The 13,427-nt window shown below is 39.5% G+C and overlaps 1 protein-coding gene across 1 annotated transcript in view; it reads left to right on the top strand.

The window, feature by feature from the left end:
• Positions 1-2,467: 2,467 nt before the first annotated feature.
• The window catches only part of LOC107725550 (plasma membrane calcium-transporting ATPase 1-like), a 32,870-nt gene continuing 21,910 nt past the window's right edge, over positions 2,468-13,427 (top strand). The window contains 2 exon segments of the mRNA XM_016534831.1: positions 2,468-2,571; positions 12,079-12,556. Of these exon segments, the coding sequence (XP_016390317.1) occupies positions 12,313-12,556 (244 nt within the window). The 5' untranslated portion in view covers positions 2,468-2,571; positions 12,079-12,312.

Raw genomic sequence — 13,427 nt, 5'->3', positions numbered from 1 at the left:
GAAGGATTTTGTCAATAGCACCCAGCACAAACGCTGCTGCCTGTTTATCATCAACTGTGTCTGTTTTTTCCCCAGCAAGTTGAGCAGAGGTCCTTGTGTGATAGTTAAACCAGAAGATGTCTTGATCTTTGGGTTCCCAGAAAATTATAGCTACTGGATGGTGAAGAGTCTCTGTCTATATAAAGGGTCAAAACACAAAGATGGTGAGAGCATGAACCTCATTATAGTGGAATAATCTTCCGCCTAATCAGCAGAATTCCTCAAAATCAGAAAACCTTGATGACACAGCACTCACTTGAATACCTGAATCATAACATCATAACCATCTATACTAAGGCAAGTTCTACTATATTTAATTGATAAATGTATTATTATTAGTAGTACACTCTAAAAAATGCTGGGTTAAATATAACCCAGCGCTGGGTTAAAAAGGGACAAACCCAGCTATTGGGTTGTTTTGACCCAGCTACCCAACCGCTGGGTCAAAACAACCCAATAGCTGGGTTTGTCCCTTTTTAACCCAGCGCTGGGTTATATTTAACCCAGCATTTTTTAGAGTGTAGTAGTAGTAGTGGTAGTATTTTGTATTTTTGGCATTTAAGTATGTAATATTGTCATTTAATTGTAATTTAGTACACTCACACATTGGCATTTTGGTATTTAATTTTAATTTAGTAAATTTATACTGTAATATGTGTTGTTTGTCACTTTGAATAAACCCCCAAATGAATGCCTGTAAATGTCAGTAGAAAAGTATCAAAAGAATGAACAGAATGAAGATTGTGATGTGGCTTCCTCTGAGGCCTTCGTGGGGAAACCCACAACACAGTTCCACTTTTGGCATCATCTTTCAAGTGCACCACGGTCAACATATGACAACAATGGTTACCATGACAAAAATGAAGCTGTGAAGAAAGAAACCACAACCAGTAGTAGGGGACTTCTCAGCAAATCTTAGATGTCACATGTGAGAAAACAGTTTTCTGGTAACGTTGTGCCTCTATGAATAATTGGTTTCAATATCATTTCCAGTACACATGTTTGAAGAACTTGGCTGCTAATTTTGGTGTATGTTTTTCTTGTCTATAGCCTGAATTCTTTCACATTTAATAGACAGAACATTCACGTGTACTGTAGTCGAATTAGAGTGAGTATCTTATAATCAGTACTATTTCATTACATTTGTAATAGATTAGATTAGACTGTTACACTGCAAGACTTGCAGCACTCCACCTCAGGAACAGGATATGCCATCTTTATCATGATTAAAGGAAGCTGTGGTGTCTCATGGCCTTGGGAAGTCGTGGCCTAATGGTTAGAGAGTCGGACTCGTAACCCAAAGGTTGCGGGTTCGAGTCTCATACCGGCAGGAATTGTAGGTGGGGGGAGTGAATGTACAGCACTCTCTCCCATCTTCAATACCACGACTGAGGTGCCCTTGAGTTAAATGGCTGCCCACTGCTCCGGGTGTGTGTCCACGGTGTGTGTGTGTTCACTGCTGTGTGTGTGCACTTTGGATGGGTTAAATGCAGAGCACTAATTCCAAGTATGGGTCACCATACTTGGCCACATGTCACGTCATGCAAAATTATAAATACCACAGTACATGTAAGAATTTTTTGCGCATTATCTCTTTAAAAGACATTTTTTGTTTTTATTTCAGTTTTTGTTACCTAACCAAGGATTTTCATTCGCCTCTGGTACAGGTAGTCCCTGGCATGAGGACTTGGCATAACAAAGGTTCACAAACAGAAATGCTCCGGGCTTGTACTACTGCAATTTTTAAAGGAAGATGCCAGACTGGCTGCTAACTAAACTAAGTGCTTCAGTGGACATGCGTTTGATGAAAATGCAGAGAGAAAAATGCTGGTGATACAAGTTCACTCCATTAGCATGAGAAAGAAAGATCTGAGAATTGCACAATATTTTGCACAATCTGTCTAGTTATCTATTTCAATGAAAGAATGAGCCTCAACCTGATTCAAATAACCAACAGTAATATGTTAACCAACTGACAAATGTTTAATTCATATTCTTGGGAAAGCGCTGCAAATGTAGTAATCCGGTTCAGACCAGCGATCGTACTGACTCTGAGTTTCTACACACTGCGAATCAAACACAACACCAGAATCGACGAGAGAACTGGCGACGTCATGGAAAAAATGACGTCAGGTTTAATTAGCCGCCGGGGAAGACTCGTCTGTGAATGTGGGCGGGGCTTACAACGCCGGCTCGCGCTGAAGCGTGTCGTTTATTAAGTTAAAATAAACCACGACGCCGAACAAGTCATTTTACACTTAACCGCTCTCGGAAACATCTTTATAAATTATGTTAATGCGCGCGGACGCTGGGCAGAGGGTGCGCCTAGCGTGATTGACATCTCATCTCAGCCAATGAGGAAAGTCCTGCATGTCAGCGGCCGTCCTCCTGATGCGCATCACATGTCTCAAGCGACGCGCGGCTGTGGGAGGGATTTCTCTGCAGATTGGAGGAGCTAGATAGACGGCAGAGTGAGTCTGAGGGAGACCGAGAGAGTGAGGGGGATCTCTGAGGCACCGTTCGGAGAGCGTTGTGAGTGTAATTTCACCATTTCTCGCATGCGTGCTCGTGTTACTGCCGCGTTTCAAATGCACCAGTTTTTTTGCTTCCTCTCCGCTGATTGTCTACATTCACCGCGCTGTCCGTTAGCTTGCGTTATTATCAGCTAGCCAAATTGGCTAGGCAACTCCTGCTAGTTGGTAGCAGGCAGAGAAAGGGGCAAGAAGGCAACCAGGCTGCTGTGGATTTTTAACCCACACCTGCCTATTGTCTCTGAAGGGGAGGGGGTGTGTGGAAAATCAATGCACCATGTTGAGATGCAGGGATGAAGTGTAGCGCACGCTGGAAAGTTGCTTTTAACGTATGAAGCTTGTGAAATGTGTGCGCGCCGCGTTTCTACATCTACGATCACGCGACAGTGAATATTTTAGAAATACTACTAATAAAATAACATTATTCTATAATAAACCAATGATTTAATAAAATGCTAAATGTGCGTTGGAGGTTAAACATCGTTTAAAATATATAAAAGGAGCATATTTGTGTGTGGGTTTTGACATGTTATCCTAGACAGGGTGACCCTAATGTTATTTTAACGGCCGTAAAGTTTTTGAAAGCCGCTAAATAAAAGGCTCGCGCTGTGACTGTTACAGATCCGTTGACTGTCATTCGTTTGGTCTTTGCGATAAGAGCGTTAACTCAAGTGAAACTAACGCACTGTCTCTAACGTTATGATTTTCTCGGACTCGGAAGAGACACTTTATTCTCTTACATGAACGTTTTGACGTTTACTGACAGTTCGCTCTTATGAAATGCTGTCAAACGAGCTAACTTGTTCCGCTAAGCGACCGTCTCTGTCAGTTTAACTGTCGGTGACTTGTGACATTAGCCTGGTATTTTTAGGGTTTTACCTAAAAATGAGTGTTTGAGTCGCGTTGGAAATTTGGAGACCGCTTCAGTTTCGGGTGAGTTAAGATGTTGATCTGGTGTCATTATCAAGACTAAACAGTACACGCTTTTTGGACAGGATTATTTGAGTTGAGACCGCTAGCAGGCTAAAGCCAAATGTGAAGACGCTTCAGCTGTCAACTTGCTTTTCGACCCATTACCTGCTTGTTCACTTATCGCATTTCGATGCGTATTTTACAACAACCGTTTATACGGCGTTCAAAAAGCTTAAAATGGCAATTTGGTCATCGTTTTCTCACCACTATGCTGATCCAAACCCGCATGACTTTCTTGTTAAGAGATGTTAGTCAGAGTGACAGCCGCAACCGCCATTCACTTTCATTGTACGTTACTGACTGCCCTCCATAACGTCGATATTTTGCGAAGAAAGTAAGGTGTGTAACAAGTAAATGATTTTATTTCTTTTTGGGTGAACTGTCCCTTTAAGCTTGGCGTGTTCGTGTCAACAGTTGTAGTATACAGTCCTAATTCCTCCTGCCATGTGTGACTCGGCATGGGGACTGGAACAAGCGCTGTGCGACACGTCGAAGTTGCTAGCATCGTATTTGAAGGAGCAGATGTGCAAAACACAATGTACCCAACCTAATCGGCTGACTTATTTTATCTACTGTCTGCCTAATGTTGAGATTGAATATGGCACCTAGAATTTCTAGATAGAACCCGGTGTGCGTTTAAATAGCGTGTCAGGTCTATTGCTCCTTGGCGTACATCATTCGCTGCCCTGTTGCTTCTTTTGCTCGAGCGCATATAGCTCCTAATAATACCTCGCTGTATGACAGCAATTCTGAATTTGACCTTGAGTCTACAGTGTATACTCAGCTTTATTTAAATCAATTCGTAAGGGTGTATTTGTAAGTGCAATTTTTTGATCTTCACAGAATGCTTTAGATGTACACTGACCTTTGACAGGTGTAGACTCAGTGGGTTTATTGAGATTTAAATGTGTTTGTAAGGAACATATGTTGTCATTGTAAAAACTATTCCCGAGAAAATTTCTCCAAGACAAATTTGGAGTAAATACTGTGTGTTGTTGCAATACAGTACAAAATCATGATCATTGTAACTGCTGAGCGTCAAACTGTCCGTTAAAAGAGACAAGTGTTTTCTTATGGCAGGATCGAAATGTGATTTTACTTAAGTAATTTTTTTTAATGATTTACCCCAACATTAAATAAACTAGCCTTTGACACAAGTGAGCTTCAGAGGCCTTTGGACTGTTATATGCACAGGCATGGCCTAGTTGTATATCTATTGATTTAATAAAAATTTGACCTAGATATTAGTATGCAATAAAATATTGAGTTTCTTGAGCTTTATAGTAGAATTGATATTTATAGGCACTGTGAGAAGAAACTTGCATTCAAATGACGATTACGATTAGTCTTGTCATGCTTATAATTTAGTAGCCTATATATTATTATTGTTATATTATAGTGTTATATATTATATATCCCACGTTGCTTTAGTATCATTGAGATTGAGATGTTTTTATTAATATTTTGAATTAGGCTAGTTTTTATATTTTTGGTTTTAATTTTAATTTTAAAAGTCTTGTCTATATAGTTTTGAATAATATTTATTTCCTTAGTTATTTTGATACAAGAAGTTAAACTAAATGACAAATTAGAAATTTAAATAATTAAATTAAGGTTTATATTTTATTTTAGTTAACAATAGTTTTTTATGGTTTTAGTTTTAGTTAACTATATTGACCCTTTATTAATATAACTTAATATAATGCAAAATGATGCATTATTATTTTGTAAGATGCATATGCACATGTGAGATTGTGTGTTGGCCTTTAGCATATGTTTTGTTTAAATTTAACACCGTAAACCCAAATTATTTAATTATGGACAATCGCTGTACCTCAAGTAATGTTTAACTATGGTTTGGTCAAACAAAGTGTACATGCTTTGGTACAGCGCATGTAGTACAAGCTGTTAGGGATGCTCCGATCGATCGGCCAGAGATCAGTATCGGCCAATAATCACATTTCATGTCTCGATCGGTACTCACTATTTGGCAGATCTCACAAACCGATCGCAATTTGATGACGTCAACGCCTGACCACGCACATGATGCGTGGGGGCGTAAATGATTTTAAGCCACAGTCATGTCATCGCTGGTGTGGAAATGCTATGACGTTTCGAGAAACAATGAAAAATTCGTTATTTGTCGTGTATGTTTTGCATGATGATGAATGGATGGTTCATTTTTAACAGCAGATTCAGTGACGTTAGAGCTGATTTGTGCCTCACTGCACACGTCTGTGGCGCGTTACGGCTCCACGGGAACCGGAGCTGCTCGCGGCCGTTCTAGTCAGTGCTTGTGTTTATACTGCAGCCGCGGCCGCTATTGAGCCACTCAAAATTACCGCAAGGGAAATTCCCTCACCGCGACAGCCCTAGCGGCATGTTTCTGAAGCGGCTCTCCGCGCTGCTTAGCTAAAAATAGTCTTTTGTGAGTTGGCACGGCATGAAGGACGGAAAAAAACCTCGTCTGAGCCGTATCGCTGATCGTGGGCTGCTTTTAAATGAACGTTTATTTATAAAACAAAATATCTTCATACCGCAGGAACGGTATAACGGAATATATTAGAGGTTTTGAAACCGTGAAATTTTCAAATCGTGGTATACCTTGAAACCGGTAATTGCCCCATGCCTAGCATTAACACAGGCTTTACTCCTTTCAAACTCTATCTGGAATGTCACCGTTTCTGTCACTGCCACTTCCCAATCAGGCGAACGAACACACACACACACGCGAAATCATCTGCCTAAAATTTAGTTAATATTTGCATCATTTATGATTTATCCACCCGCAAATAATCAGAATGCATTTTAAAACGGGAGAAACCAAACACAGACCGGAAGTTAACTTCGGGCTGGGACAGGCGCGTGCGCCCGATGAAACCGTCTATATAAAGCTTGAAGCATCAGAATCGGCATCGGTATCGGCCGATCACCATGACAAGAAACCGGTACTCAGTATCAGTTGCAAAAATCCTGATCGGAGCATCCCTACAAGCTGTAATGTTATATTATTTTAATTAAGTAAATGTGAATGTTTTCCATGCTGACTGGAATGGAAAGATGGTAATTTAGCCCCTCTCTCTAGTATTGTTTATGTAAGAGGCCACTGCTTTGGTGTCACATTAATCTGAGGTGACATTCAACCCCTCATAAGCTATTATAAACAGCTAAAAATAGAGTGCTTTGCTATTAAGTACATTTGAATAATGTTGCAATTTAATTACTGTATAGCATCATGCTTTTATGCCTTAATCAGTCGTCGATGAGAGAGATAAAATAGGCATCTTAGGGGAAATGCATTTTCTGTTCGCAATCTAAATGAGGTCTGTAAATAAGAACAGTGTACACATAGTTATTTTCTCTAAGTAAGTAGATGAAGGATTGCTGTTCAGGCTCTGTTCTCATTAAAATTCGATTTGCAATCAGATTTATTATTTGTTTTGATGCAGGCCATTTGATGCTCTGTAAAAACAGTTAGTGAAATCCTATTTCGCCGCAAAGGAATGTGTGAGCAGTACTGTTTGACTGCTGCTTACAGGTGCCATCTTTAAAAAGTGTGCATCTAAATATAAAACAGATTGTGTTTGGACAGAAACAGAACCTTTAGTCATGTCAGTCATGCACACATCCATTCACAAAGTGACATTCAATGAGTTAAGCAAATATAAATTCTGAAGCCTCGTCCTGCCCATTATCCCATCATGTCTAATGGTTCGAGTCATCCCTGATTTACTGTGCAGTGGCAGACATGGAGGCAGGGGTCGGAGCAAATGGCTGGCTTGTGTGCTGTGAATGGCAACCATAACAATCAACTTAAAGGTTCCTGTTTTTGAAAATCACTTATTTAGATATGCTGTTTTAGTTCCTGGTGAGAACATGAAAGCACTGAGCTATTAAGTACGTAGCTGTTTGAATGTAATACTGTTCCCACTGTGCTCATCTAACAAAGCAGACGGTATAATTAGGGCCCTATGAAATCTGTTTTATTTTTTCCCAAGTTCTGTGTTTTTAGTTTTGACTTTTCTAAATTGCTTTAATTGTTTAATAAGTTTTTTTAATAATCAAAAAGTATATCTAATCAATTGAATTGATAAAAAACTGCTAATTTATTAAATGGTAACAATTAGAGCCCGACCGATATATCGTTTTAGCCGATATTATCGGCCAATATGAGCCTGTCGCCGATATATCGGTATCGGCGAATTAGCTGCTGATACGAATTTTTTTTTTACAGAACATATAACACATATATATAGACTGTGTCTGTGAATATTAAACTGCAAAAAGTCTTATTTTAAATAAGAATCCTCATGTTCTGCATATTCATTTGATTACCAGAAAATACACAACACAGAATTTGTGAACAAATATTATTCATTATTATTATTTATTCATTTTAGATGTTTACATTTGGAAAAGCTGTGCTTCCTGCATAAACCTGCCCCTGTTGGTTTGGCAGTAGCTTGCTTGCCCTACACAGTTACCTTGTTTAAGTTCTAAAATACAAGATATATATATTTTGTTCTATTTGTGTTATTCAAGTTATTTTAAAATTAAAGGGGTCATATGATGTTGCTAAAAAGAACATTATTTTGTGTATTTGGTGTAGGGCTGAACGATTAATTGCATTTGCGATAATATCGCGATATGAAATAACGTGATTTTTCAATCGCAGAGGCGATTACACGGTCAATTACACGGTCACGTGACATGCGAGAGTAAAGAGGTGTGTTTGACTTGAAGATTGATCGGTGTATGACATCAATGTACAGCGTAGGGCTGGACGATATGGCCAAAATTTATATCACGATATATTTCTTAATTTCGGTCGATACGATATAATTCCGATATCGATATGAACACTATTTATCTGAAATAGAAATCTTTTGTAACATTATAAATGCCTTTATCATCACTTTTGATCAATTTTCGTTACCGATTAATAAGGTTTCTACTGTATTTTGCCGCTCGCGTCCGGTGTAGACACGGTGTTTAATGTCGTTGGTGAGGAAAGCCTGTGTGTGTCTTATGCCTTGGCAGACAGCATGAAACCCACAACAAATAAATAAATAACAGAGAGAGAATAATAGCAACAATAAAGTTACTCCTTTCTTTGCGTGAACATTTGGGCGGCGTTATGCAAATCTTCCCACATCGTGACGTAGACATGAATATCGAAATAGAATATCGGCCAATATATCGTATCGGTCTTTTTTTACTCCCTAATATCTGTATCGGCATCGGCCCCCAAAAAACCCATATCGGTCGGGCTCTAGTAACAATGATAGAAATGTTTACATTTTTTGAATTCATATTTAAATAGCAGCCTTTTTGTGGTTTAATATTCACAGAGGCTGCGTCCTAAATTGTATAAGTAATTAGCGACTGTTAAAAAAAGTATGTTCTATATATAGTTTGAATATAGTAGCATTAATTGAAATTTGAACCTACAATATTTGTCATGTTGTCATTGTCATGTGACCTACCAGCATCACTGCCATTCACAAATCCTCTCCTGTGCCCTCAAGGGATAATAAAGTGTCCATTGGATGCACAATTCAGAATCTCACTGGAAACAGTAGGCCATCTGGAGACTTTTTGCCTACTGTTTTATGAATATATGAATACTGTGAATTTGTACATAATACTACTCTGTTTTTGCTTACTATATACTAGACTAGTATGCAATTTTGGATGCAGCAAGACACTAGTCCATGTGAGACACTAGTCCACTCATGATTTGAGTGTTCAGCTCTACTTTTCATTTATTTGTCCAAAAATTCTGTGAAATTCTGTCATACCGTGAATTCAATTTTTATGACTGGATTCTGTGTTTTTTTTGCATCACAGAAATCAAAAGTTCCTAGGAATATGAGGTGTTATTTTTCATGAAGGATACATGTTGTTGAATGGGCTTTTTTTGGAGGTGTCATTCAGGTTCTACTTGAGGAGTTGTGCTTTGTATGGTTGAGTGGGCGGCCGGACGGCTGCTGTGAGTTGGCGGGATCAGTGTCTGAGGGTATAGTAGAAGTGCCCAGTTGGTGGTGTGAAGTGGCCTTAAGTGCACTGAGACTTGTAGCATGAGTAAGGCGGGGCGTCTCTGCATTGTACCCTCCACATAGAAATGGCCTGACCCATTTCAGCAACAGCCAGCGAGGGGGATGGGGAGTGGGCAGTCTGAGGCTGCTAAAAATACCCCATTACCGACAGCTCCACTGCAGAGGGATCCCTGGAATCACTGTCCTTGACTAGCATGAAGTTGGCTTGTACAGTATAGGGTCTCCAATTGCCAACCAAGACCGAAAGGGTTTTCCTTGAGGTTTTCTTGCAGCTTCACTTCTACTGCTTTCCAATGCATTGCATTCTGTCATAGGCAGGTTCACATGTGGTTTGAAAGCTCCTCTATTTATTCACAGGTGCTTGTATATAAATGTATAGTTTTCATGATGGAGATTTACCGCTGATTACAGAACCGGCTTTACTGATAAGATGCGCGTTAAATATCGCAAACGATTTATCGTGCAGCCCTAGTTTTTAGGGAGGATTGAATGGTGGCAAAATGCATGAAATTACACACTACGATAAATGCTTGCTTCTTTGTATGAAAGATCATATAAGTATATGATGTGATGCTTAAATTATTAGTCTGAAGGCAGGTGGGTGCAATCCACAGGCGCTGGTCCAAAACTGACCTCTAACTTTGTATGGCAAGGGTTAACATTACTGTTGCTCAACCATACTGTGGTAGCTGTTAGTTTGAAGATCCAATCACAATGATTTTCCACTGTTGTGACATGTGACCAGCTCTGCAACCTGAAACTGTCACGGCACAGCAAAGATTTGGCACTTCCCTCATCGTGGTGGAACAGTCACTCATAGATGATAACTTGGAGAAAATAAGCCCAACTGTGCAGGACAGATGTTATCTTGCTTGAAACCTGCATGCGTTCTGTTATTTACAGTCTCATCTCTTTCTGAACTGTCAAAATGAACTATGATGATGAAATGCGTACCACGGCTGCTTGAGATGACAGTCATTTCAGGAAGTTCTGCTTTAAACCAGATATTTTAGGACCAGTTGTTTCTTCAAGAGGGAGGAGCACAGTTAGCTGCTGCAGTGTGAAGCTGTTAGGTGTTTCCCTTTTCACTTCCAGTTTTAATAGAGAAAACCAAGCTTGTTGACTTTGACGTACTTGAGGCTTTATTTGCCAATGCTAATGATGTCTTTTATGGTATTTATTTTTGGTTGTGCAGGAAATCTTTTTGTCGGAGCTTCATAAAAAGGTAAATTCCATAGTTTCTGCACCTGAGAGAGTAGTTTTAACTGAAGGTTTTTCTCTTAATTTGTCTGCAATGTTCATGACATTGACTGTGGGAGAAGCTGATTGCCTAGCTGGTAGCCTGTTACAGAGCAGCGTGCTGTTTCACACTCTGCATGTACTGCTGCAAGTAAATCAGTCCTGGAGGGCTACTACACTTTTTACTTCTTACAGAGAGAAAGCTTTATTAACAACACCATATTCTCATTTTCACAGTTTGAATTTTCACAAACTCATGCTTTTGACCTCCCTTGTCCTTCTTAAACCTGTTCAGATCATTCCTGCTGCTGATCTGGTCAGTACATTCCTTGATTATAATTATATTATAATGAAATCTTGCTGATAAAGGCAAGGATAGTGAACTGTCAGCCCTTGTAGCTATTGTAATGGTCCCAAAGAAACTGTGAAGTCTGATAGTATGTTATTTGGTTTGAGGGCATGGTATTGATATGGAACTTTCTCTTCTGTTTGTGTACATGAAAATATGGAACATCATAGATGAACTTTGTCTAAGCAGTCCAAGGTCTCATGGGGCGTATTTACACTGTCATTTACAGTGTCACTTCAAGTGTAGTCATTGAATTTGTACATTTGGCAGATATTTTTATCCAAAACAATTTGAATTGCATTCAATATACTGTTGATCATTTTATACTTTCTCTGGGAATCGAACCTATGACCTTGGGACACTTTTTCTTATTAAGATGACTGGGAAAAATTGGCCAATAAACCTGAATTAACCTTACATTTTAGAGACTGGTGCTACAGTTATTAATAATAATAATGCCATTTTGGAAGTGAAATCTATATATTAACACTTAATATACTCCTTTCAGTTGTGTTGTATTCCATAAGTTTCCAGATTCAAGGCATTTTCATGTTACTTGAAAAAGCCACGTATAATGTTGGGAAAAAGGCTTTTTAGTCTCTCACATAGTTAAGATGGCAGGTCAGTTCCCACGCTACTTCTCAAAAAAGCCCACATAGTTCTGCCTGTAAAAGTGGGTAGCATGTCACCTTGAAACTCAGCCAGTGAGTTTGTTCTTACTATTTCCAGGCCCGATGGGAGAGTTTTCTAAACTTAAGGTGTCTGTTGATGTTTTATTTGAGTCAATATGCATATCTGTGTACATTTGGGTTTTGCATTTGTAAATACACATTCAGCAATAATAACATTATTATTATTATTAATAAAGCATTCCTTTCTTTTTTTGTAGGTCTCCTTGGGCTGATTGTGTAAGGTTTCGTTCACAATGAAAGCAACGCCACAGGCTGAGCGGAATGGCTTGTGAATTATCCCAGTCCTGCCACCTGCAGTCGGGCATCCTCCTCCTCCTCTGAAGGACGTCAGTTGTTTATGGGAACTACTGGCATTGGTCTCCTGAGGATATAGCGCTCCTTTTGGGACGCCATTTTTCCACCCTTGCTGAGACGCGGTGTAGCCAGGAGACATGGCTAACAACTCATACAGCGGGGTGAAGAACTCTGTGGCCGAGCCCAATCACGATGGAGAGTTTGGCTGCTCGCTTAAAGAGCTGCGCTCTCTCATGGAACTGCGAGGGGCTGAAGGATTACACAAAATCCAGGAAACTTATGGGGATGTTAATGGACTTTGCAACAGACTGAAAACATCGCCCGTAGATGGTACATAATCATTATCTTGCACTTGCTTTGCTTTGCAGAAATCGAAATGCAGTTCCAGGAGGTAAAGTGGAGGAAGCACTGACTCTTTGGATGGTTTTAATCAGCATTGTTGTGTCTCACTCTAAACATATAGCTGTTAGCAGTAGCGAGCAGGTCAGTTACACTTGAATGGCTTCTTGCTGCATTTTAGTGCATCTGCAGTCTATTTGGAGGATCGCTGCTGCTGTCCCGTTGCTGCTGCTCTGGCAACACATGGACAGTGTGTTGATATCTCAGACAATTGAGACATAGATCTGTTTTCCTTACTAACTGGTTAGACTTCATAGAGAATATCCTAAATATAGCCTGTGTGCATTGTCGGTGTGTGCGTTTACCATCCCATCTTATAGTCTGTGAAACTGTGGTTACAGCAGGGACGTTACAGCCTTTATTACAGCTTTTTTTTTTACCCTTTCTCTGTCCATCTTTTTGTACTCCCACTTTATTGTCCATCTCTTTATTTGTCTCTAGGGCTGCAACTAACGACTGTTTAGATTTTTTTATATACATAAAGTAAATCACAAATATGCACTCTATGAACTATTTTAAAGGGTTAGTTCACCCAAAAATGAAAATTAGGCTGTGTTTTACTCACCCCCGAGGCATCCTAGGTGTATATGACTTTCTTCTTTCAGATGAATCCAGTCGGAGTTATATTAAAAATTGTCTTTGATCTTTCAAGCTGTTTAATGCCACTCAGCGGGTGTTGCATTGCTTTAGTCCTAAAGAACTTAAATAAAAATCGCCCATCCATAAAAAAAGTGTCTCACACGGCTTCGGGGGGTGAACAAAGGCCTTCTGTAGCGAATCGATACGTTTTTGTAAGAAAAATATCCATAATAAAAACCTAATAATCACTTTAATGTAGCTTGCGCCAACAGTT

Source organism: Sinocyclocheilus rhinocerous, unplaced genomic scaffold (genome assembly GCF_001515625.1).
Source record: "Sinocyclocheilus rhinocerous isolate Xijiao unplaced genomic scaffold, SAMN03320098_v1.1 scaffold153, whole genome shotgun sequence".
Taxonomy (NCBI): Eukaryota; Metazoa; Chordata; class Actinopteri; order Cypriniformes; family Cyprinidae; genus Sinocyclocheilus; species Sinocyclocheilus rhinocerous.
Note: the sequence above shows the minus strand (reverse complement) of the source record. Positions and strands in the feature narration are given on the sequence as shown.